Genomic DNA, 27,306 nt, shown 5'->3' with positions numbered 1-27,306 from the left:
GAAAATCTAAATTTTTATTATACATACTGTATTACACTGAAAATACGTACCCAAAGACAGAATATTTTGAATTTACAACTGTACAAAAAAACAATAGAAAACATACGGGCTATGCGATAGATGTAACAATTCACAAAATGACATTTCTCATTAAAGGCACCAGATTCCCAGAGGGCTCTGGCTTAACATTTTTTAGTCTTTTTTTTTCCAGTCAGATCATACTACGAAAATATGATTCACTCTTCAATTGTGTAATGTCAAAGTCTCACACTCCTTGCAACTAGACAAGCAATCTGCACTTTGACACGACTTAGTCAAATTACAATTTCACACAAAGGTGTCAAGCAACTAGCAAAGGCTCCTCTCCATTGCATCCAGTATCCTACGGTATTTAACTGAAAGGTTAAGTGGCAAAGCTACCAGTGAGAAAACAAGTTAACCCACAGAGAAACCAAGTTAACCCACAGAATACTGGCCCAACACTAGAGTGTTAACCATACTAAGTTTGGACAGCTTTGTATGGAGATAACTACAGAGAACTAGAGCAGGAAAAGTGTTCTGTCTAGAAGGAAGAAGGAATCTGTAATCAGGACTCTTGCTCAGCATCCTCCTTGGGCTCACCTTCATTAAAACAATTTCATTCTTTCTGGTCCTCATGGCACTCATGAAAGAAAAATGGAGCCTAAAGAAACCCGGACTTTGCTGTAGGGCAAGTTCTTAAAGAAGCCTGTGTATGCAGATGTGTTCTTTTTCCCCCCCTTAAGAATGAAAAATTTGGACAGGAAATAAACACAAGCCACTTTCATTGCTATAAGCCATATTTTCATTCATATTGCGCTCTGACTTGCACATCGGACAGGTAGGTGCTTCTTTACAAGCAAGGACAAGAGAAGCTGGGACATCCTGCCTTGCTGAGGTCCAGCAACACTTAAAGTTTGGGCTTGCTATTTCCTAAAGCTTCATGCTTGGGATGAGGGAAAGGACACAAACAGCTCTAAGAAGACTCTGAACTACTTCCCTGGTCAATTAGTTGGTACATCAGCAAATCATTCTGGAGTCAACAGATGTTTTTATTTAGTCTTGCAGCACACATTGAGCTTCATTGTACAGAACCCAGCTAACAACTAAGTGACTGAATATTTAAGACAAAAAATATCAAGTTCCAGGACCAGATTTTGTTCTGTATGCGACAATTCCATTATACTGGAATTTAAATGTTGATGTTGCCCTTTCTGAACTGTCTGGCACACTACTTTCAGGCCACTGGTTCAATGATTTCATTCTCTGAACCGAAGAGCTCCATGTAGTTACTTCTTACCGTATCGTTTTAAGAACATTGCAAAAGCTTCCCTTTCTTTATGCATTTAAAAAAACCTTTCTAGATTCACAGATCAAGTTGAAATAATGCTATGGTGTAGAAGGTCATAAAGTCACTTTAAAAAATAAGTTACTTTGCAGTGTCATCTTGATCCTAATGACCTAACAGAATTAAAAATACTGTGTTTCTACTTAAAATTTCCATTTATTGCATGACTGACTTCAAACAAACAGGCCTGGAGACCAACTTTGTTATGCAGCAAAGAATAGGCAGCAGCATGGTAGGCTTCCAATGCACTACCGCACTCAGATGACTCAAGTGCATTCTAGAAGGACTTCTTGAAGAGGGGAGGGACAGCTCTCTCCATCCCAACGCCACAGGTCTGAAACGCAGACTTGTGCAGACTAAAAGTTTAGTGAGGTACCTCCATTAATCTCAAGTAAGCCAAAAGTCATCACACAGCAGCACTTTGTCTCTACCAAACTGCAAAGAGTCTTGAAACAGCAATTTATAATAACAGTACATGCCCCTCAAGCCAGTCAATTTTCTAAAAGTTTTTTTTTTAATTGTATTTGGTACTTGCAGCTTATCTAGCAAGCAGGAACAGTTAAGACAGAAGTATCATACATATTTACTTTACAGGAAACTGGTCATCACAAAAAAAACTTTAAAAATCTGAATGCAGAAAAGGAATGTCACTTTCCTTTAAACCTTTCTTTTAAAAGATGAATCCTTTTATATTCTATTCTTAGCCCTTACTGTGTAACATAAGGAAATAAATTATAGCCATGAAAATGCATTTATACTGAACTCATCCTAAAAACTAAAACCCACTACTCGTCCACACTTGTCAGGCTGGTTTCTAGCTGCTTAAAGAAAAAACAATCACAATCTACACTGCTTCTGAAATGGGCTAATAAAGTGAAGGAGAGCCCACCGTGTGAGTTATATGTGGAACCTAACTTTCACCCTAAAACATGCACAACACTCCATAACAGTAGCAGGTACCATCAAATAACTTGCCCACTACAGGAGCTAGAACATTGTGTATTTGCTCAAATATAGTTAAGAAATCTATAATTTTGGTCACATCTTAAAACGCTGTAGAATACAGATTCTCATTACTTATGCTTTCCACATTCAGTTGGATAATAGGTTGAAAAACAAAATAAAAATGCAATAAAAATTCCTCAATAAAAAATATTCTAAACAAACAATCACCTAAACATCTTTGTTAGTATATAAGTACTTATGGGATTTGGTCTGCTTTCTTTTCAGAAAAGAGAAAAGCCTCATTTTGTCCTAAGAGTTCCACTTTAACAGGAACCTCTAAGCCAGCCCAAGGTACTCCCTCAGCATTAGAAAGCCATTAGGCTACTCATTGTATGTTTTCCTTCTAAGCACCATTCCCAACTAAGCACAGCTCCACATACAAGTACTGGCAGAAACCAGGCATTTAATCCAAGTCTCCCTCAAAGAATGAAAACAATTCTCCGAACAATGAACCTTGAACTATGTACACATTCCCAATAAATGCAAGCTATAATTACACAATTAAAGTCAGGTTAAACCAGTGGTGTGAAAACAGTTAAAGATAAAAATGTGCTTCTATTAGAAGGGGACAAGTATAAGGCACATTTATATGCCAGTATAATTGTAGCCACATTAGTGATTATAGTAATAGCTGCACTGGTAAGAACCACAGCTATACTCAAAGCTTTTTGGATCAGGGCTTGGTAATCAAGCAACTTATGACTGCTCAACCAAACAAACATACATTAACACTGCCTCAAGACAAGTTTTGTTTTGCTAACCATCTTATTCAGAGACATGTCAATCACTTGGAGGGGCATTTAAAAATGCAGCTGCAATCAGTCTTGAGATGTACTAGTTTTGTTTCCTCCCAAGCAGTTCAGAGGGCTTGACATGCAAGAGCCACAGATCAACTTCTACCCTTAGACTTCCATGGCAAAGAAGTATCACTCCCACACAGCAACAACCCACGGCTACTTTTCTTTTTTTTTTTTGCCTAGTTTTGCTATTTTTTCAGAAAAAAATGATACTCAGTTTCTCTGGATCTCAAACAATGCCAAATATAGACTAAGTCATGCTGGGCATGGTCACTGACAATATAGCAAGCTAAAGCTGCTCAATCCCATCCTAGGACCCAAGCATAAAGAGGCTAAACAGACAGTGGGTACCATTAGCCACTAGACATCTGCCACCTGCAATATTCAGTTATACTGCAGCCAAATTACAAAATAACCAAGCATTGACCTGTGGTGCTTTAAGTGTCCATTCTTACAATGGAACCCACGTAGCCAAAGAAAATGTTTTTTTTTTTACAATAAAGATCTGTGCCCTTGTTTAAATGGTAAACTGTGAATGACTGTGCAGTAGTCTTCTCTTGTGGTACTCAGAAGTAAACTGCTCCCACCTGCAATCTTTCAGTTGTGATCTCCTTTTCCAGCATTTCAAACTGTAGGAAAACAAAACAAAAAGCCACCAACCACTTCCCCCCTAAGATCACCTTTCCTTTTACCGTATTAAAAAAAAGTTTGACATCTTCTTCTTCTGCATTCACTGAGCCCAGTTAGGTCAAAGAGCCACAACTTCTATGCTGGAGGGTAATAAGAAATGTACACATGAATGCCATTTTGTACAGTTAACATACTTTATGAGCTGGTTGACTCTAAGCTTGATTTGGTCCAGTCTGCTGCTGCTGCATCTCTTAGGAAACATTTGTTATAGGTTTGTACTTCTTGAATCTGGTCCATTCACCAGTAGCATAGTTCATTTCAAAGACTGTATCAACCAACATAGTGGTGCTGCCAGTGCCATCTGCCTTTGGTAAATCTTCTGTATGCTCACTGAGTTTGATTTGAATGATGTCACCTTGCTCTTGGCAAGGATTCTCTGTGAAAACAAGAATAGAAACGAGTTATACATTTCAGCAACATGAAAAAGAGCACCTGATAGAGATTTAAAATCTCATGCCAAAAAAAAAAACAAACAAACCTAGAACTAATAGCAAGTAATGACACTATAGCAGGTAGCCACAAACCTTTTACATTGCATACATCAGACTATATTTTAAGTACAACAAAACCAAACCCCAAAAAGATGAACACATCCAAGGCTAAAGTAACTAGACAAACAACAAAAGGGGGCCAGGAGCATGCCAATATCATTTCTGTCTGCCTTAAGAACTGTAAGAGAAGCTTATATTTAGATAGGATTTAGTAAACCTGAACTACCAAAGTTGTTCTATTTGGGATACATTTCACAGCTGAAAACCTCAGTTTTCAGCAGTTGTGGAGGCCCAAATAACTTCACTGAAATCACTTGCCCGTAAGATTTTCCATTTCAGCATGAATATTGAATGGTAAATGTCAGGCTATTGGAACTGGCACTCAGGAACTCAAGAATATCACACTTGACAGTTATTTATTCAAATTTCAAAAGGTGTTGGCATTACTACTGTAGGAATTCATATTATTATATACTTATGTATTTCACATAAACAGGTAACAGGTGCACACTCAAAAAAAAAAAAAAGATTCTACCTTGCATCACAAAAACATCACTGTATGTATTAAAGTACATCCTGCCACTGCATTCTGAAGTAGCATCTAGTACTAAGAGCACCCTCATGAATGCAGGATATACAAAACTTTCTTTAAGCCCAGTGATCATCACAGTAACTCTATCCTGGCCATCTTGAATAGCACATTAATAACTACATTAATCCAAATGCACGAGCCACATTTAGGCTCCAGCACTCCAGTGATAAGAGGCATTAAATACCAAATTAGAAACCAGAGCTAGTACAGATGAGAGTTCACTTAAGGATTCTTACAGCCATTCTCATCTTACAGTTAGTAGTCTGCTGGGTAAAACAGCCTTAGTGTATCAAGGCCAGTATAGTATAAGACAGCTGATCTGTGATTCATAGCACCTGTAGCTACTCAAAGTGCCTGAGACAACAGCTGCTACATTTCTAACACTATGGAGCTCACGAAGAGGTTCTTAAAATGAAACTGTTACCTCAAGTTGCCCTAAAAGAAGGTGCATCCACCAGACTTCTAGACAGAAGACTTGGACACAGTCTGTTCATTGTTCTGACTGGCTGACTTATTTCTCCTCAACTCTTGAGCGCTGATATCACGTGTTCTGTTCTATATATGTTCTGTGTTTAGTGGCTGCTGGGACAGTTCGATTCTTATCGGACCAAAGGCCCAAAGACCTGTTTCCAGGTAGTCAGAACTTCAATCCATAAAAATACACACAGTTCAGAGTAAAACAGAGTAAGCTAAAGCAAGACTCTTGCACTCACACATGTATATTCAGAAATGCTACACTATTTCAGATTGGAGTACTGAAAAGCAAAGTAATTTAGTCTCAATACATGCCTCTGGATCCTGCCATGAATCCAAGTATAAGAGCCTTCTCTGGCCTTGTAACTTTGTTTGCAGTCTTGAACATTTCCTGTGCAGCATACATTTGCTCCCTCTGTAACAGATACAATAAATATGAATTCCAGTGGGGAAAACACTGCCAACAGGTACTGTATTAATACCAAGAGACAAGAAAAAGAATAAGGTAAATGTTTTATGTAGACATAAAATAGACAAAATCCTTAACCTCAAACCTTTCCCTCTTTAATGCTTACTCCTAACACTTGCAGCAACAACTGAATTCTGAAACACACTGAGAAGATTCTTTAAATAGTTATAGAAACATGTGTTAAGAGACTTGATGTTTACACTATCCATTCTGTATTACAATCTTAGTTTTTTTTTAAATGCTTCCTCTACAGCCCAAACAGCCTTGCTGTAATTTCAAAGAATTTTTTCAGTAGCTCTGCTTTACTTTTAAAAAAGAAGTCACACAGCTTCTTAAAGTGCAGATCTTGCAAGCTAGGCTTACAGGCACGCTTACTGAAATCTTCAAAGCGGTTGCATCTCAAATTGATTACCTGCTTAACTTGAAGCACGCACATAATATACAAACATACCAGCAATAAGAAGCTGTAGCACATAAGTAATTGCTGTTTAGTTTCCTTCTCACTCTCAGGCTTTAGAAGATGTGTAATGGGGAGTGGGAAAAGAAATCAAGGCTTTTGCCTTTATTCTATTGGTACCTTCTCTCCTACCAGTGCAACAACATGATCCCTTTTAGCAGCTCAACATTAAATGCAACAGCTCTGCTGGAAATATGCCTTTCCCCAAAATTCTTTGTAAAAAGGAACAAAATAGTGTTATGTAGTAAGCAGCTGTAAATAAAGGCATCTGTAACATTGACACTGCACAACTAAAGTTGTGATTAACATTTAAATGCAGTGATGCTAATGAAGCCACAAAAATGTTTTCATTATCTTTGGTTGCAGATAAGCAGCTTCAATCACTCCATGAACCTAAGGCCATGAATTGTCAACATATCAAGTAAGATCAATAATAAAAATTTGCACATTCTAATCTACATCAGAAGTTACAGTTAAGAATGATTTTTTTTTTTTTTTTTACTTACTGTAAGAGAGAGGCTTTTTTTCGGTGGTGGCTGTTGCTGAGTTTGAGGGGCCACTTGTGGTGCTTGTGCTGCAGGGGAAATGGCAGGAGGTGTGGTAGGTGTTAGGGGTGAGGTAGGTGTAGTTGCAGGTGTGTTAGAGTTACTATTGTACATGGGTGTTCTTTGTTTGAATTGTGCAGGAAGAGTTGTTGTAGCATTTGGAGCTGCAGGCTCTTCAGTCTGTCTGTTAGTCTGCAAGGCCTCTCGTGCAGAGCCAGCTGTGAAAACCAATCAGGATAATAAAAGTTATAATCCACAAACAGGTACCAGCAACACCAATGGACTTCATAAAGAGATCTAAAAATTTCAATTCTTTCATTTTAGCACCATGACTCAATATGCTAACACCCATCTGAAAAACTGAAGAGCTAATATTCCCTCCACTCATTTGCCTTCAGCAATCAGACAGTGAGTAGCTTTCCAATATGGATTGCTCTGTATAGTACCAAATTTTATGTTTAATGGACATCAGTTATTAAATTGATCTACTTTTTAACTTATATTGCTATAAAAACTGTATGCTGACCCTACCAAGGGTATTGCTGTACTGTTATGTAGAAGCCAAAGAAAAATATTTCATAATTTTTTCTACCTAATGTAGCAGCAGCTTCCAAAGAAAGGGTAATTAAGCCTCAGCCAGTAACAAATACTGAAAATACATAAATACTTCAACAGATGAGAGAATTAAATGCAGTCTCCAAAATAATTCATTTAAACACTAACTGCTAAGAGGGCCCAAACTCCTCAATATTGAGGAGCCCTAACTTTGATTTCTTCCTCAAAGTTCATTTATTCACCTGTACTTGACCATACAGGGGAGTTACTATTCCAAACCTGACTGCAGCTGAAGATAAGTTATACAATCAAGTTACTGTGATTTCACAAGTTACTGCACTGTCCAGCAGACAGCAGATACCCAGCACATGCTCTGGTTAGTTATATTTTATTGCAGCTTCTTGACACAGGCACAGCTTTTAGTACTTTCCATGACTCTCATGAGGTTTAAGCTAACCAATTTTTACTGCATTCACAACAGACTAAAATGCAAATACAGATCAGCTCAGCTGATAATTCAGATCAGATTTTAGAGAATTTGAGGGGTCTACCATTTATTCATCTAGGCACAGATATAGCATCTGTCTTAGCAATATTGCTCTTACCCAGTAAGATGTGGAACAGGATACTGGGTACTTGAACAAACATTTGTAACAATTAGCTGCCTACTAGTTTTGTACAAATCTCTTAAGTTTTATTATAGGCTTCCTCTCATGTCAGAATAATTGACTTGCATAAAGTAACATATGTCAATTATGCAACCTCAGATCATATGAAACCAACTCCAAGGATCGTGTGTCTCTCATTAAGAGTTCTATATTCCACGCCCATATGGAAAGCTAGATACCCCACGCTCCAGAAGAAAATAAAGTTAGAAAAAAAACGGAACAAAGAATTTTAAACTAGGCTGCTTCTGCTGTTGAATACATTGCCAACACCCTGGAAAATAATACTAACTGCTGACAACACTGATGCGCTTTTGGCTGCACTCCTTCCAGAGATGCCAATTTTCTGCCAGGGAGATTTGCATGGACCTTCAGAGAGATTCTGAACTGTTTCAGAGCCAAGTTAAACGATCGGTTTTCGCATATGACTTTTTCTATTGTGACCAACACGCCACAGCTCACATAAAGGCAAATGTTACAGTACCAGATATCAACAAGCACTTGTTAAAATAATGCATTAGACTGCAACGTCGGTTCTCTGTTAACTACAAACTCGGGTAATGAATCCCAGTCATGCACATCTGTTACTGCAAACTGGTACGTTCCTTTAAGACTTTACATCCAGCAGGGAAGGAAAAGTAAAGGAAAGTGTGTTAAAATACAAGATGGAGAAAAAGTATTGTACAGGAGTTGTTTTGTTCTTTATAAACTGCTGACGGTTTTCCAACACTGAAAGAAATGTAGCACTTCTCAAGTATGATGGAGCTAAGGTATTAGTTATCAGACATAAAAAAGTAAAAGGAAAAAGGAACAGCCTATGTGAAAGCTAGCATGTACCTGCTTCTAGGAACACACGACTCTTGAAAGCAGTTATCCATCTTGTAAATAGCATGCATATGGTTGTGTCTATATTAACTATATGTATATTACTGGTGTTTCTTTGGGAAAGAAAAAATTGTATTTCCCACTATAGGAAAAGAAAAACAACCAGTAAATTAAGTCAAGCAAGCAAAGCAGTCATTTTAAGACATAAAAAGAACAAGCATTTTCTTTATTTGGTTAAGTGCAGACCTGTCATTTAACGTAAAGGCTGGGTTCTTGCAGTGGATTTTTAGACTGCTAAGGTCAGAGTTGAGGGACAGTATGTTTGTGAGAAGTTAAACAGTAAAACCATACAGAGTTAGAAGTATTAAGTTCCAATAGCAAAAAAAAAGAGTATCTTTTACCTGGCTGTGTTTCAGAGCTTGGGATATATGAGGAAGATGGCACCACACTGGGAGTAGCAGGTAAATAACTTGTAGAAGGTAGTGCAGGCTCATTGTTCAATGAGCCAAGTTTCTGTAAAACAGAAAAGTGTTATGGTCATAATGCATGTACTTATGTGCAGCTTTTCCATTTTAAATACAGCTTCAGAATTAGTACTGCTAGAATATTCATTATGGGAACTTAATTATGGACTCCTCTCAGAAGGTTCAAGTGAGAAACTTGCCCTAACTCCCTATACAAACTTTGTCCATTAGAATTACCTTAGGAGGAAGAAAAGCAGCTTTTATTTCTCATAATTCAGATCAAAGTTGCTTTCAAAGACACAGCTGAGCCAAAAAAAGGTATTATTGCAATGGAATATGTACATTTGCAGAGTTGAACTGCTGGAATCAGAGATGCTAAAATTAACAACCTATCCTGTATGTTATATTTTTCCTAAGTAAAACTAAGATTTAAAAGACTCGCAGGTACTCAGTACTGTACACCAACCATGATTCTTAGCAATATTTAGCACTGACTGACCCTACTCTCTACGGACAGCAGCTCCCAAACAGTGCTGTCAATGGAGTCTGTACTTGCAAACCAGGGAGTGCTTGCAGCCACCACAGTTCAGGCTGCACAGCAATGAGTGACCTCCAGCTGCCTTCAGTTCCCTTGCCCCATTTCTTAGTTATGGACATGGAGAACAGGTACCTGAAAAAACTGCATGGATACTATCTAAACATTTTCACAGAATCACAGAATCATCTAGGTTGGAAGAGACCTCAAGATCATCTAGTCCAACCTCTGTCCTAACACTAACAAGACCTCCACTAAACCATATCACTAAGGACTACATCTAAACATCTCATCTAAACGTCTTTTAAAGACCTCCAGGGATGGTGACTCAACCACTTCCCTGGGCAGTCCATTCCAATGCCTAACAACCCTTTCAGCAAAGAAGTTCTTCCTAATATCCAACCTAAACCTCCTGTGGCGCAACTTGAGCCCATTCCCCCTCGTCCTGTCACCAGGCACGTGGGAGAATAGACCAACCCCCACCTCTCTACAGCCTCCTTTAAGGTACCTATAGAGAGCGATGAGGTCTCCCCTGAGCCTCCTCTTCTCCAGGCTAAACAACCCCAGTTCCCTCAGCCACTCCCCGTAAGACTTGTTCTCCAGACCCCTCACCAGCTTCGTCGCCCTCCTCTGGACTCTCTCGAGCACCTCCATGTCCTTCTTGTAGCAAGGGGCCCAAAACTGAACACAGTACTCGAGGTGCGGCCTCACCAGAGCTGAGTACAGGGGGACAATCACCTCCCTAGACCTGCTGGCCACGCTGCTTCTTATACAAGCCAGGATGCTGTTGGCCTTCTTGGCCACCTGAGCACACTGCTGGCTCATATTCAGCTGCCTGTCAACCAGTACTCCCAGGTCCTTCTCGGCCAGGCAGCTTTCCAACCACTCATCTCCCAGCCTGTAGCTCTGCTTGGGGTTGTTGCGCCCCAGGTGCAGGACCCGGCACTTGGCCTTGTTGAACTTCATACAGTTGACCTCAGCCCATCGTTCCAGCCTATCCAGATGCTCCTGCAGAGCCTTCCTTCCCTCGAGCAGATCGAGGCACGCACCTAACTTGGCGTCATCTGCAAACTTACTGAGGGTGCACTCGATCCCCTCATCCAGGTCATCGATAAAGATATTAAAGAGGACCGGCCACAGCACTGAGCCCTGGGGGACTCCACTAGTAACCGGCCTCCAACTGGATTTGGCTCCATTCACCACAACTCTTTGGGCCCGGCCATCCAGCCAGTTTTTAACCCAACAAAGTGTACGCCAGTCAACTTCACAGTCTGCTACTTCACAGTAACTTCACGCTACTTCACAGTCTTGCAAAAGCTATGTCCTGAGATACAATTAAAGAAAGGTAAAGCTGCACCAGTCTTTCCAATGTGTCCTACCAGAAAGGATTAAAAGACCCACACAACTGACTGTACCACATTTAATATTGCCTTTTCAGTAGATCAACTTTTTTTTTGGGTGCGGAAGAGGAGAGAGTAGAGAAAAAAAGTACTGTTAAGAGAAGGAGTGGCCATCCCTGAACTGTATGGGTTTTAGGAAGAGATTATAAGCCATGGGTATTCGGACAGAAATTCCGCTGTATTTCTCCTCCCTTGTCAGTAGTAATGGAACTGACTGAATCTAGTTACAGATTGATCTGGAGACCTCAGAAGAAGCTGTCTTCTGAATTAAGCATCATTTTTACAAGATCACAAAGGAAATGGAGAAGAGAACCACTGAACAGCGCTAACATACAGGTTCTTTTCCTCAATCCAGGAGACATAAGTTTTTGAAGACATCTTTCTTACTTCGCTACATAAAATTCATCTCTCCCTCCTAGGCATGGCCCAATGACAAGTACTCCTCACTCTGCATCTGTGCCAACTGTTCCACTACGGTCACAAGGGATGCAGAGCCTTGCAGGTGGTCCCAAAATGACTATCTCACTAGGTACAGGAAAGTTCGCTGAACCTGGGATCTCTGACAAGAGGCAGCATTTTTTTTTTTTTTTTTTAAAGCATTGAGGCATGCTTCAACAGCTTAGAAAAATATTATTAGTGTTTTCAAATAATGTGTATCATGGTCTCTTCATCTTTATGCTGTTATTTGGTTTGGGGGTAAGGTTTTTTGATGTTTTTTCTTTACCTGTGTAGACACAAGGCCAGCAGCATAATCTGGAGTAGCATTTTCTACTACTGTTTCTTCTTTGGCTTGCTTTTCCACAACTTCTGTATCTATTACATAGAAACAGAAGTCAGTTCAACGAAGTTTTCTTAAATAGTGAATTAGATTTACTTTTAAACAAGAATATAAAACCACATTTTTTCAGATTCTGCTAAACCATGCTTCAGAGGCATATGCTGAAAGTTTACAGTAATGAATATATAGTAAACTTCATAGACAATTTTATAAAAAACAATGGTGGAAAGAACCACAATATAAACACACATCAAGATACAGCAGCTGTGCAATTAGGCAGGACTAAGTTTTCTGACAGTAAAAATTTTTTTTTTTTTAAATTGCAATTGTGATTTTATTCTGAGATAGGTGTTTCTGGAAACAAATACAAAAAGGTTGTTCTGGGGGTAAAAAAGCTGGCTACCATATCTTCCTGATACTTAGTGCACTATCCCTTGAGTAAGAGTAGTATATGAGATATTCACTTTTTAAAGTCTTGCCTGCAATTTTGGAGATAGAGATTTTTTTACAAGATTACTCTGAATTTCTTTACATGGCTGTGCAACCAGTAGAAATAAGCATAGCAAAATCTGAGAGCAATTTCAGACCTGAAGCTAGTCTCACACCCATCTTTGTTGTGCAAAGCACAAGTTTTTAACAAGGCACATTACATTACGATTAGTGGCACTGGGGAAAAAAAGTGGAATTCCTCCCTTCAGGCTGCTTGTTGCCCTTTTTTCTTGGGAGCTTACCTGAAAATGAGTTTTAACAAATCAAGAATAAAATAGTACTATAAACCTAGATCTGATTTCCAAGTACATTAGCAGTGTTCTATACCAACCTAATGTCTTTCTTCTTCTCTTTGCTTCACGGCCAGCACCTACCATATCCAGCTCAGAGATATCTAAAAGCTGAAAAAGAATGCAGAATCACAGTAAGTTATTAAATTTGTCAGTTTATATCTAAATATTATCCTTATTTTTTTCTTTAGCATACTGACACTTGATTCAAAACAGCATTACAAACTCACTTCTAAACTGGGAGGAAATCTGAGTGGAATGCAAGCGACAAAGAAAGAGTTCACCTACCTTTACTCCTCTTTCTTTGCGCAGAGGTGTTCGTGAAGGAGGAATAGGAGTCCTGTTTCCAGAAGGGCTAAATACACTAGGTGCTGAAGTACTCCTGAATGGAGCTTGTTTTGGTATTCCTTTGAGTGGTGCTTAAGGAAGATCAAAAAAGGCAGCAATTGAAATACTTGCTTCATTAGTTACATAGAACAATAATAAAGAGTTCTTCAGCTTTTTTCCCTTCTTAATAGCCCTCCACCCCCCTAACTTCAAAAGTTTCTAATGTGGAACTGTCTACTAAACGTTTTTCAAAAGGTCAGATTGGGCTTTACCCTTCAAACAAGGAGTAAGAGTCACTCCCTAGGCTAATGCTTGCAATTCCAAAGCTTAATAAGTAATTTTTATTACAGTTACATGCCTTGAATGTTTTTCTGCACATTCTAATGAAGTAAATCAAATAAGCTGTCAAAATAACTGCTATCAAAATACACTTTTCAAACATACGTTTATACTTTCCTTATTTACAAAGAACAAAATTCAAACACAAAAAGTATTAGGCATCAACGTTCTGACTATTGCCAAAGTTAGTCTTTGAACATTAAGATCTAGTTACTTGGTAAAACTGTATCTAACCAAAGATTTTGGCCAGAGGTTGTTAAAATTCCTGTAACTGACTAACGAGTGCTCCTGCAAGCTTCTTCCTTTCCATGGAGCTTACCATTTACATTTACTAAGGAGTCTCATCATAGCACAGGCTGTATTGTCACTAAAGGGGTCAGAACATGGGACATCAAGGTGCTCGAGCGTGTCCAGAGAAGGGCAACAAAGCTGGTGAGGGGTCTGGAGAACAAGTCTTACGAGGAACGGCTGAGGGAACTGGGGTTGATCAGCCTGGAGAAGAAGAGGCTCAGGGGTGACCTCATCGCTCTCTATAGGTACCTTAAAGGAGGCTGTAGTGAGGTGGGGGTTGGTCTATTCTCCCACGTGCCTGGTGACAGGACGAGGGGGAATGGGCTCAAGTTGCGCCACAGGAGGTTTAGGTTGGATATTAGGAAGAACTTCTTTGCTGAAAGGGTTGTTAGGCATTGGAATGGGCTGCCCAGGGAGGTGGCGGAGTCACCATCCCTGGAGGTCTTTAAAAGACATTTAGATGTAGAGCTTAGTGATATGGTTTAGTGGAGGACTTGTTAGTGTTAGGTCAGAGGTTAGACTAGGTGATCTTGGAGGTCTCTTCCAACCTAAATGATTCTGTAAGAGTCAGATCCATTTGTAGATGTCACGATGTACAGGACATCATGGAAGAACCAAGATTCACAATGCCTGGATTGAATACTAGTTGTTTTGATCCAAAGCAAATTTTTGCAGGATGACCAACCTTTCTACTTTTATAAACCACAGAACATAATTGCCTACCCTTACACTTAAGGCAGGAGAACTTTGGCAGCACATTGTAGCTGAAGGGGACACCAATACTCCCCCATCAAGGGTGCCACCACTCCAATGCAGAACATGGAGGCTGACCATCAACGCTGCACAGTTACTGTGCGAGACAGCACAGTCATGAGAGCCACACCTGGAGAGTTAATAAGCTGCAGGATAGCCACCCTGGCTTCTTCCAGAGTGTCCCAAATCACCACTCTTATTAAAAGTGGCATCAGTCCCATTCATATGTTAATGCTTGGTTCTCCCACAGAAGTAACTACATTCTGCACCTCTGAATATAAGTGCATGAATCTGGCACTGGAACACGCTCCCCAAGGGAGTAGTCACAGCACCAAGCCTGCTGGAGCTACAGAATCATTTGGACAATGCTCTCAAACATTTTATTTTTGGGTGATCCTGTTGGAGTCAGGAGTTGCACTCAATTCTGACTTGGAAGGAACCCACAAGGATATTCTATGATTCTTTTTTTTTTTTTTTAACCTCAAAGGCTCCCAATTTCCACCATCCCTGCCTTTTAAGGCAAAGGAAAAAAAAACAAACCCTAACACCTTAGATTTTAGAGAAGCTAATATATAGTTTGGAAGTACCACAAGGTTGGATCCTGCCTCAGATGAAAATGCTATTTGGCTAGTGCTGTTATATTGCTTCTGCAGAGCTAAAGGCTTTTGTAATCCAATGGAAGGGTAAATTACTGCTTCACGCGAGGGTTTAAAATTCTGGAGCTGCTGTTTGCACCAGGAGCATCCAACTTGGCTCTATACCACAAGCAGAAAAATTGCTGCCTCAATAGTAAGCAAAAGTTTCTACACTTAAGCAGCTGTTCCCCCTCAACTTTACAGAGTTATCCCTCTATCTCACACTTTATATAAGCACTAAAACCAGCAATCTTTTATCAACTGCTAAAAAAATCAGCTAGTCAAACACGTTTGTCAGGTCTTTGAGCCATCTAACAATCTCCTCATACCCTACAATTTGATCAACGTTTTAGATCAAACAATTTTGGTTCGATGCTGTATACCCTGAATCCCTCTATATATTTTACTGAAAATATTTTCAGCACAGGACAATTCTCTGACCTACATGAGGTAAGTTTCAGCAGTGGAAACCCCAGCTGGTCCCATAACTGGTATTTCTAGAGACCACCTGGCTTTAAAGGCCAAAAGACTGCTTTAATATTCAATGGCTGAAATAAAAGTTAGAATAGAAAGTATCACAGAACTAACAGTCAGTTTCTATATGGGACGATTTTTAGTTCAAATTTCAACCGCACTTCTTGCATTTATGCAGGAAGCACAAACGTGTGGCTAAACACTTTGATGCTCAAATCTGATATATTAAAATGCATCAAGAAGGTGCCTTGTTTCTAGATGCCACACCGAGAAATTATTCAAGTTTTATACCTCAGCAACATACTGGCGGTCAGAAAAAAAATCTAGCTATGCGATGATTTAGAGTGTTACTAACTTCAAACCCTCTTCTTGCTCCCAAACTTATAGAAAAAAATCAGGCAGTTAGGAACTTAGTGAACAGTTGAAATTCTTCCTTCAGCTTTGCATTAATTATTATACATCTTTTTCATGTCCAATAAATAGAAGGCACTGCACATGCTTAGCTGCAGTAAGCAGTGTTCCACTAAAATACTGTGTTACTTAACGCTCAGAAAACAACTAAGAATATCACAATGATTGGTTGGCTCTTAACTGAATGTTCCTTGCCCTTGCTTGCATCTGTTTGACAGATAAGAAAACTGCAGGTAAATCTCCGTTATGTTTAAGCTAGCCCCCTTGGGAGTAATCACAAGTTATTCCACGCACTACAGTTAAGAGTATTTTCCCCTCCCTTTCTCTATGGGGAATTATATGGATACACGCTAGTTTCAATCTACTTTGCAGTATTTCAGAGACCACAGCAGATTACTGTGATCCACTCACTCTGCTCCCTTTTGGAAGAACATAGCTTAGTCAGGAGTTATTCCTGGAACGATGCAAATCAAGTTCTTACTAATGTCTATAGGCACGATCTATCTGCACATGTTTTAAATAAGCATGGCAGATATTCTTGCTATCTAAAAAACCACCACTCTTGTTCTTTTTGAGAAAACTTGTTAAAAATTTTAAACAGCTGTAAAGAAAGGAGATAAATGTTTTACTTCAATATAAGTTAAGTTTTTGTAGAAAACAGACTTAGTATTTTTAGTCTTCATCAAATGTTGTTTTATCAAATTGTCTTTCAGGGAAGCGATACAAGTGAGCCATACTTGTTGTATCAATCTTTTTGACCAGTCCCCTGCCTTTGGCATGAAAAGGCACTCCTGCAGTCTTCTTGAGCTGTTGTGCAGTTTCTGTTGCTACAAAAAGAAAACAAAACCCAAAACTTCAGTTATTAAAAAAATCTGTGCTGAACAAATACAATACTTGGCTTCTCATAAAACATTAACTAATAAATTAAAAGGTGGGAATATCAAGAAGAAATGTGTTTTTAACTAAACAGGGCATTTATGTAAGGTACACAGTATTTGGCAAAATGCAAAGTCAGTATGACTGTGCAACTGACAAAATGGTCTAAGCTAAAAAGGATCAGAATAGACAATTTATTCAATAAAGATCTAAATAATTAAAGAAAATTTCATACAAAAGATTTGTAGCTTTTTTTTTTTTTTAAAAAACACTGACTACTTAAGCCACAAGCAAGAATCAAACTGCAGCAATACAGCAGCAGGTGAAATAAACTCCTAAGATCACTCAGATCAGCTACCAGTACCTACATGCATACATACGTTGTCTTTTGTTAGTGAAAACCCTATTGGCTTTCACCCCTCCATAAAAACATACTGAGCAAAAGAAAGCGTTAATTAGCAGAGCAGCTCTTGCTCCCTGTTGCAGAAACATATGGCGAAATAAAACTGTCATACCAGTTTCATTTCAGGAGTTTTAACCAAAGCTGTCCCTCACAAGTCTTCACAACTGACTTAAATATACCCACAAGAGAACATATCTGTGCTTTAAAAAGATGCAGCTTTTTGTATCCCTTTTAAGTCTGAAGACCATTTCAACCAAGACTAACATTTTAATATAATCATGGCTAGAACGACTTGCACCTGCCTTCTTCCACACATGCCTGTTTATCAAGGGCACATGCATAGGGGGAGAAAAAAAGCTTTTATAACAGAAAATATTGCCACATATATCTTTACAGGAGAATAAAGCTAACAATGAATTTTCCTTTCACAATTTAATTTGTTACTCAGTGTTATAAACTAGCTGTAACACTACTTACACTTCTGCAAGAGTTCAGCTCGGAGAGTGGCACTTTTAGGTTTCCTTTTCAGCTGGAAGTGTTTCACTGGGGGAGTAAGTGGCCCAGCTAGTGTTGTCAAGGCATTTTTGTTTAAGTATTGGCATTCCAACGGCAACATAGCTGATGTTTCACATTCACTTACTGCATAAAGAGTTAACACAGTACACATGGGTATAAACATCTGATAGCTAATTACAAAACATTCTACAACTTGACTCTACAGGTGTTTTAAGTTTTAGATTACTCAATTAAACACCAATGGTAATTTAGTTCCAATTAAAACAGTATATAGCCAGTTAATAAGGTGGTTTTTTTTTTTTTTTACATTAAGTTCATAAGAGCTCCATGTTAATTGCCTAGACAAATTATAGCAATCATAAGTGAGCTACCATTGTTAGAGTTAAAAAATAAAGAAGGAATTCTCAGATTCTTCTTTTTTGTGTAGTTTTTGAAGACTACTAAACAGAAGTCAAAACCAGGAATGTGGATAGACAAATCAGAACCAGGAATGTGGATAGACAAATGATCATTTGTGTACAGTAAAAAACAAGATGCTTCTGCCTCCAAGGCATTCCACTATCGGAATATCACAATCCTAACTCCAAGCCCATTTCTGATCATTGATGCCTAAGGGGCTTTTTCTGGGCAATTTGCTAAATCAAACCCACTGAAACAGGAGTGGCTTTGCATCAGCATTTACAACACTGTTTGAAGTAGAAACTGTGCAAGTGCCTGGGCCGGTATTACCAGCTACTGGACCATCCACAGCTAGTCAGACAGCAAGTTAATGGTCCTTCTGACCTGTCCTTCCCTCAGCACCTATCATTTGTTGGCTAGATGAAGACTTAGGGCAGAGATAACCCACCCGCCCCACACAGGTGCTGCAGAAACCTTTCTTATTGTTGTCCTTAGCACAACATACAAGAGAACAGTGTTTAACAGCTTAGCTTATGAAGCTGCAGTAACCCAGTATTACCTGACTGCACATACAGTCCGTCTACAGCGCTAGTGAAATCACATTAACTTGTATGTTGCCCTTCACAAATACCGAGGGACCCGGTGCGAGTTCTGATGATTTGTGAAGAGATAATTTAAGAGGTTACCATTCCTCAAATGTCACAGTTCTAGTATCATGCCAGGTCATGAACTGTGGCAGTTATGAGAAGACATACTGCTTGTCCCGATACCAATACTGTTAAGACAGTACAGTATCTTCACTCCCTGTGAAGAGAAAGGTGGTTCCTGAAAAAAAGGTATCGTATTTCTGTAGCTTTCTACAACAGACACTTACCTTTTTCTCTAAGCTCTCCTAAAATATCTTGAACATTGGGATTCTGTTCTTCAAGATCAAGGTTAAGGGAGCCAGTATCTGGAAAGGATTTTAAAATATCAGCTACCATTAAGACCCAGGGGTCTGAATCCAAGGTAGCGAGCTGGATAATTTCAGTCAGTGCCCCTTTCATCTAACAAAAAAAGAAAAAGAAAATCAGCCAATTGGAAACCATTTTAAACAGGTTGTAATTGGGTTAATTATATATATATATATATTTAAAGACACTAGTATAAACATGCACAATGTTTTACTACTGGGGAAGGGAAGAGGGAGACTGCTTCAACACAGTTATACATTAATTACAGAATGAAGCAAAGGATTAACCAAAGTTTTTCTTAGTAAATACTATTTTTGGTGTGCTTTGAGCTTTTGGCAGCTCAAAGCTTCATTCAGCACAGAACATTTTCACGAGAAACAGGCCACATTTTTAGAGCATTGTCCCTGTACATTCTATGGCCCGCTTACACACCCAGTGTACCCACAGATTACTATCAGTCAGTACTCAACTAGAATACAAGTTAAGAACAGTGTCTGAATTAAGATGTACCCTCTTTTGTGCTACAGAATAAAATAGCAGACAGACTGTATCTACATCACACAAATGTAAGCCAAGCCCTCAAAATTTTAGTTAAGCTTAGGCCAAAAATTGTTTCATGCTAATAAAACTTGCAATACTTGACAAAAACTATTACAGAAGTACACCCAGCCCTCTAATGCCACAAGTAGTTACGATTTCCCATCTATACTAGGCGTCTGTAGTGAGATTTTTTTTCCTTTAAGCATTTATCTCAAAAAAGGGGAAACATGTAAAAATTAATGAAAAATATAGTCATGGTAATTTTTTGAATTACTGATCAACAAGCATGTTAGCATTATGAAATAAAAATCTAGTGATTGCAGCTGGGATTTTACAGAGTGAATTGCTATTTCTTAAAGTAGCTGTTTTAATTCATTAAATTTGCTTAATTCATTAAACTCAGCTTAAACCTCTGAAATAAACACTTGTTTTTCTTAAGAAAACTGCTCATGTAAGCATTAAAAGTATTAGCTTCACAGAACTAAGATCAAGATGTAGTGCATTACCTATCAAGCCACAAACATCAGAGTAAAGTCATCGAAAATGTTTAGATAGACTATGTGTATGGTATCAGCATTAAAGAACTTATGATCAAGTATAAGGAAACACTTGAATTTTGACTATTCACAGCTGATTGTGGCCCATTACAATGTCTACCTGTTTCTGAACAGGAGACAAGCAAAAGATTTGTCTTCACCTTAATGCTGTATTTATTTCCCTTCATCTCAAGCTGGCCTTCTCTCATATGAAAAGATCTAATAAGCTTACTGTACTCATGCAACCCTAAGAAATGAAAGCTGAATTTTTGCTCTCCATTCCGTGCCCCCCCCCCCCCAAGCACTTTTAAACCTCATTAGTCAGAGGCAGACGAACATTCACATTTCCCAGTTCTCTTCACCCACACAATGTTAGTGCCCTCTCACTTCAGTCAGGTATAAAAACAAGCGCTTTTAGAGGGCAGTTTGTCCTTTAACACGAGCAATGCTTCGTGTGCTCACAAACAAAGCGGATCAGTTTGTCCGGCTGCAAACCTAGTAGCTCCCAATAGCTTCCAGCTCGATCAGCCCTCAGTGTGGCTCACTAGTCAGACATCAGAACCGGGAGAACAGTAGAGCAGAAAGTTGACACAACAGTCATTTGCCATTTTCAGCAGCACAATTGATTTGCTTTGGATCAAAGTGACTGCATAACCATGGCCTCACACTGGTCAGTGTGCTGTCAAATTTAGCCAACGCTTACCCAAGGGAGGGAATCAACTTCTAAGGCTCTAGTCTTGGGTGTCCTCCACAGCTCTTTTCTTTCTCGGTAAACATAAAAATCCCTCCCAACTCCACACAGATTTGTCAGTCTGTTCTAAGCCTACACTGCCTGTCACAAGTCGTTTCTCCTACAGCAGATGAACATGAGTGTGAATACTACCCGAAGTCCTGTATTCTCATATCTGTCCCCTAGGGATTCAGGACTGCTTTATGCAAAACACCTGAAAATTCAAAACACACAAGGACAGCTGCTGAAGCTGTGATTTATTTCTAACCTGTGTACCAGCTTTTATCTGGACACCACAGATACACAGATAAATGCATAGAATGCAATTTTTCCATCAAAAACTCAGACAATAGTTGGAAGAAAGATGTCCCCAGTACCCTCCTAATTTAGCCTTTGCATCTGCTCCACTGAACTCACTCTCGCACCCAAAATTCAGAGTTCCATCCTATATTACATACGTTCCTATGGCACTGCTGTCCAGGCAAGTTACATCCACACTGCCCTCGGGACAGTCTGAGCTCAGGCCACTTACTGCGCCACAACAACTACGCTTGGCACGATTCTGGTTCCTTCAAGGAAGGAGCGCAGGAAGAATTTGATCGCCTAGCACTGTACAAGTGACATTATCACGTAGCCTCCCAGCAGATGGTAACGGAACAGTCCCTGCCACGCACAGGCACGTGGAAGACTCTCCACCGTGCACTGTGAGCGACCCAGAGACCTTGCCTGAACACAGGTTTGCATTTGGCAAGCCTGGATTTGAGTTTTGCTGCAGGTTTGCCTCCAAGCTGCAATTTAAATACACATTCCCAGTTTGCAGTTCAACTGGTAGCCAGAAAAAAAAAAAAAAAAACTTTTGTTGTCTGAGAATGCATGAAACACAGCTTAGCATTAGAGAATCCTAGGTATGTTTTTTTTTCCCCTGTTACTTTTCAGCACAGCCATAATCCCAAAGTCTTAATTGAGTAATATTGTAACACTGGGTCAGGAAGAGCCTGATAGGCTCCACCAGTGTCTTGTTAGGCATGAACATCAAGATCAGATGCAACATGTTCTGGCACTTCTCTCATCTAAAACTAAAGGATCTTAAGTATTTTTCTCAGCCTGCTGGCATAGAACATGACAAGAAACATAACAAGAAAGGATCAGGCAGGATGGAAAAAGCCCAGGAACAGAGACAAAGGGAGATGAATAACGGCTGTGCAGGAAGAGCATAGAAACAGCACTGTGGGAATGGGTGAAGAGAGGAAACATTACTAGAAATACGCCGTCATAGCTCCAGCAAGACTTCTTGCAAAGCATTCCCACTAATTTGCTTGCTATTAGGCCTAAATTAACGTGGGACTATGCCTTTAAACAACTGCACCAATAGCTGGCTAACAAAGCCTATCAAGCTTTAATCTTTTAGGGGCCACAGGTTATATTTAATAAGTACCTGTGCAATCACAGAGCATTTTCATTAAGCTAAAAGCATTGGATGGAAAGCACAGTATTAATATTTATGTGCTACAAAACTAGGATGGATCAAATCACACTATTGTATATGTATTATTTTAATAATGACAAAGTGTAAAGTGGCCAGAAGTAGTATTAGATTAAAATACATATTGCATCTCAGAAAAATGGACATTAAATGTAGGCCAGAATGCTGCATAGCAGCCTGGCTGTTCTGAACACGGAGGGAAAGTGAGTGCCAGGCACCTGCTTATGCCTTTGCACTAGTGCCCCACAATTCTCACTTGCATGGATAGATGACTCCTGGATCATACAAGCAAGCAAAAAAATAGACTTTTGCTCTCTTCTGCACATCTCCAGTCACAGAAGGGCTGTGTACCTTACTTTTGAGTTACTTTTATGGAGCGCAGAAGCACACAGTCCTCATTCCAGACCTGACTATAACATCAGTCTAACCCTGAACAAATAATGAAACCCTGGCACAAAACAAAAAACCTTGCTGTCATGGATGTGAACTGGGCGAAAAGGAATATAATATGCAAAATAAACAGAAGTTACTGCTCTGCCAACATCACCACTGAAACCCTGGTCACCACTATGCTGAGCATTAGGCATTACTTCAAATGAGCATGATTATCTAGAAAGAGTTCAGCAGAAAAAAAGCTGGGAGGCAGGGAGATTTGAGAGTCCACAAACTCTGCCCATAGAAATACAGCAGGAAAGGATATTTTTGATAACTGCCTACAAAACACACTTAACTATTAAAATGAAAATGGGAGCCAATGATCCTTATTAGTCAGTGGGAACAAACAAGCTGTAATGAGGTTCACAGCATGATAAAAATTTAGGTTTATTACGTATCCCACAGGAGTATTACGAGGATTAAGTCACTAATATATACACAACATTTGGAGCAGGGACTGAAAACATAGTACAAAATTGCAGGATATTGCATTTGAGAAGAAGCATAACACTTCAGCAAAGGACTGAGCTTTCAAGAGAGCTCATTGAAGATTTGCTTGTCTAGACCGCAGCCTTCACAGAGATTTAGAAAGGACAAGCAGCCAATTAAATCCCTTCTAAACCAAGTAATACCACACTTCTCTTGATTACCACATCAATTTTTACTCAGATGTCTGCCTCCAAATTATTTCCATGCTATTCTACTCCAGTTAAAATGCTATTATAAAGAGAACAAAAAAAGGTTTTGAAGAGAACTAAGTTCAATCTGTTATCTAGAGAGGGAAATATCATTTAACATGACCAGAAGTATATCCTGCATCCTCTATCACGATCCTCAAAGCTTTACAAAGCTGATGCAATGTTTTCTAATACTATTTTAAGTTTCCAAATGCCAGCTCAGTGCTCCTCACACGCAATCTATGGACTGGCACATGGTATGGAAAACATACATACTACTTCCCAAAGAGACTAATAAAATAATTTCATAGTCAAGTTAAATCACTTTCAGACATGAGAATGATTTCCAAGTGAAGAATTTCACTTCCAGACAGCTAGCTACAGGTATGCCAGTTAAAATAGCACAAACGTCAACAGTAAGCTACATAAATACGTGTTACTTATGAAGACTTGTTATCAAACTCATCACATGAGTGTCTAATAAGACATCCCCTTCAGTCAGCAGCTTGGTTCCACCAGCTTTTTTTTTTTTTTATCATTTATAGAAGGAAGACTACGATGATACTAGCAGAGCTAGTAACAATGTTAAATGTTTCTGCCTCCTTGGTTTTTCATTTTTAAAAGGAGGGTTTTTTTAAGCTCTTCCTGTCAGTAAAGAATCATGTTCCCTCCAAATAATTAAAATGTTACAGGTACTTTGTAAAGGGCTGAAGATACAGTAAATCCCTTGATTTACTTGATTACATCTTCATCAAGCGTGCTCTGTTTACCAAGAGAAGATTAAATTTATGATTGACTTCACAAACAAAGAAGTGAAAAATCTCACAGCATCTTTTGTTTCAGCAGTAAGAAGAGCTTTATATTTGGAATACAACTAATCACTGTAATTATCTATAAAAAGGAACAGCAACCAACTTGCTCTTATTTAGATACACTTCATCTCCATGGTTAACAAAAGCACAAATCAAGTGCAGTTGCTGGCTACCTGTTCCTTAATTTTAATCAAATTTAAAAATAGTTTTTATGTATCCAGTGAACACACAGGGCATTTCAACATATTATTTTAGTTTGCTTCAATGTTGCTCCCTCAGAGAGCTGGCATTTGACTGAAATGAAGGAATTTTACAAAGCATAGGGACCTTTCTCTTAGGCCTAAAAACCACCACTAATTTGTTGGCTTTTTTTTCTGCACACTGCAATACTTATTTCTTCCAAGCTCCTTGGATTTTCACACAACTTCATAAGAATCTTGCATACCCAACAGTTCATGTGAGCCTATGGAGTTCCCTAACCCTCTCTTTCTGGCCTGTTTTTTTTTTTGTTTGTCCAAAACACAACTGCATCTGTCACATACAAGTAAGACAGCTTGTGCTCTGGACAGGCACTAAGCATTAATATCATATTTTAAAAAACAGATGAAACATACTGAGCAAAAAAGTTTTTTTTTCTTTAAAGTCACAGCATTTACATGCAACTACGAACATCCACACAGACATATAGTGCATGTAGGGGTCTGTCTTTCCACAAACTATTGCTTACACTTCACGTCTGTGCATTTGCAGCTTAGAAATACACAAAATGCAATAATCAGAATTATGTAGTCTCCCCACACCCTATCTAATACACATGTATATAAAGTCTAAGCAGCCGTGTCCTACGCAAGAGACTGGTGCAAGCACAGCTGGGGTGCAGATTAACTGTGCACCATCTCCGTAATTGTTATGGGAAACCATACCACACATGGCACAAGTAGGATAGGAATTCTTTAAACCTGACTGATTCACATTAAACTTCTTCAGTCACTCTTCAGATATTGCCCCAAATACCAGTAGGTAGTAATAAGCCAGCTACAGATGAAGTATGGTCCAGAACCAAGTGAATAAGATCTTCTGGACCTACAGGTACTGCTTGCAGAGGCAGCTCAGGCTTCCACCAGCCAGCTTATTAGCCGGGGTAGGAGAGTAAAGGAAAAGCACCAACTGTTCTCAGAAAGGTAAAAATGTAAAAATGACAGTTTTCCCCTCAACTAAGATGTGAGTGCAAGAAGGTGGGAAAAAAGCCACCGCTCATCACAGACCCTATATCCTCCATCTCCAAAGTTTCAGCACTTGCTGCTGTCCTTCCTAAATCCAAGATGTTCAACTCAGGACACCTACACAGCTGCCAGTACTAAAGAAGAGGAGTTAAGGAAGCCTAACGCACACCGCTGCTCCTAGCCACTCCTGCCCCTCTCCTAACCCTGGAACGGGCTCAGAAAAGCCCTCTCCTCCAAAGCAGCGCCAGAAGCATGCAACCCGCCCCAAAACACAGCCCTACACAGCCCTTGTGGAAGTGTGAGAGAGGTTTCGGGTGGAAAATTGCTTCCAAAAGCCCAGCGGCAGGCTCGCTGGAGGGCAGGGGGGCAGCAGCAGCAACGCTTGAGGTGCGCTCTCGCCCTGTTCAAGGGAAACCCGAGCGCTTCTCCTCACACCACGGCCCCCTGCCCTGCAGGCCAGGCCTCGGCTCACTGAGGCCTCCTTTTCCCCCACTTTTCTCCCTATTTCTCCACGGGAAAGCGGCGGGGAGAAGCTCCCCGTGCCCCCCTCCCCGGCCACCTCCCCTTGAGGAGTATTTAAAACAAATTAATGAAGAAAGATGCGTGGGGCGAGGCGGTGCTGGCGCTGCCGCCCCCCTTTCTCCCCTCACGCCGCAGCTGAGCTCCCCCCGGGGCTCTCACCTCATCCACCGCCCGGCGGGGCAGGTGCAGCATCCCCAGCAGCAGCTTGAGCTTGACGGCCGAGGAGAGACCGTGGAAACAGAGGCGGATGTTGTCGATGACGGACGCCGTGAGGAGCGAGGCGATGCTCGGCGGCGCCCACAGCTCGTCCGTGGAGCCCAGCTTGTTGTGCAGCCACAGGCCGGTGTCGCTCTCCCGCATCGACGCCATCTTGGGAGCGGGGCGAAAAAAGAGGGGGTTCTCCACGGGCATCTTATGAGGACACCTAAAGGGAGGGAGGGAGGGAGGGAGGAGGGGTGAGGACCCCTGCGGGTCGCAGCCTTGTTCGTAACCCAAAATGGCGGCGCGCTGCGAGGTTGGCTCTAGGGAAGGCGGAGAGCCCGCCGTAACCTAAAATGGCGGCGCCCAGGAGGCGGAACGTAGCGAGGCTGCTCGCGTCTCTCGCTCAGGTGCAAAATGGCGCCCGCCACAGGCATGTCTTCCGTAACGCAAGATGGCGCCGGGCGGCCCCGGCTCGTTGCGCCTCACGGTCTTCGTCAGCATCCCCGGGGCTGTGAGGCGCCGGCAGCCAGGAGCAACGGGGTGCCCGTTCCCCGCTGCTCTGAGGCAGAGGCCGGCCCCTCGGCGACTCAATGTGCCGAGCTGCCGCCGCTGAGGGCGGGAGAAGGGCTGAGGGCCCCGCTGCGAGCCCGCCCTTCGCTCCCTGGGGTTGGGCCGGCCCTCCCGGCGCAGCGAGGGGAGCCGGAGGTGGCACCACGTCTCCTTTCCTCACAGCCCTCGTGTTCTCCCTCCCACCTCACATAAGGCCCATATCAGCCGTGTTTCTGCTTTGCCCGTATTGAAAATGCACCCTGTGTCGCCTATTAACGTCTAATTAAGGGCTAATAACATCTTCAAGTGCACCCATCTCCCTCATTTCTGGCTG

General features: G+C 40.5%; 1 protein-coding gene across 2 annotated transcripts; it reads right to left on the bottom strand.

The window, feature by feature from the left end:
• Window positions 1–27,217, bottom strand: NELFA (negative elongation factor complex member A). Of its 2 annotated transcripts, none has more exons than XM_040556043.1 (12): window positions 27,177–27,217; window positions 26,382–26,646; window positions 19,186–19,357; window positions 17,874–18,035; window positions 16,855–16,944; window positions 13,176–13,306; window positions 12,929–12,998; window positions 12,055–12,143; window positions 9,333–9,444; window positions 6,848–7,104; window positions 5,731–5,830; window positions 1–4,234 (listed from the first exon to the last, which is right to left on the bottom strand). In XM_040556043.1, exons 2-12 carry the CDS (start codon window positions 26,631–26,633, stop codon window positions 4,050–4,052), a joined length of 1,620 nt encoding a protein of 539 aa, XP_040411977.1. In that variant the 5' UTR covers window positions 26,634–26,646; window positions 27,177–27,217; the 3' UTR covers window positions 1–4,049. The 2 variants fall into 2 exon arrangements, with proteins under 2 accessions (XP_040411977.1, XP_040411976.1); XM_040556042.1 differs by lacking the exon at window positions 27,177–27,217 and adding an exon at window positions 26,772–27,157.
• Between the last annotated feature and the right edge of the window lie 89 nt (window positions 27,218–27,306).

Source organism: Cygnus olor, chromosome 4, assembly GCF_009769625.2.
Source record: "Cygnus olor isolate bCygOlo1 chromosome 4, bCygOlo1.pri.v2, whole genome shotgun sequence".
In the NCBI taxonomy this organism is placed as follows: domain Eukaryota; kingdom Metazoa; phylum Chordata; class Aves; order Anseriformes; family Anatidae; genus Cygnus; species Cygnus olor.
Note: the sequence above shows the minus strand (reverse complement) of the source record. Positions and strands in the feature narration are given on the sequence as shown.

What these genes read in the sequence shown, in the direction of transcription:
- NELFA (XM_040556042.1), bottom strand. Translation starts at nt 26,857, where the DNA reads ATGCCTGTGGCGGGCGCCATTTTGCACCTGAGCGAGAGACGCGAGCAG. An exon ending in CCTGGGCGCCGCCATTTTAG is followed by an intron (nt 26,647 to 26,771) that starts GTTACGGCGGGC and finishes CCCTCCCTTTAG; the next exon opens with GTGTCCTCATAAGATGCCCG. An exon ending in CTGGCCTTGTGTCTACACAG is followed by an intron (nt 9,445 to 12,054) that starts GTAAAGAAAAAA and finishes TCTGTTTTACAG; the next exon opens with AAACTTGGCTCATTGAACAA.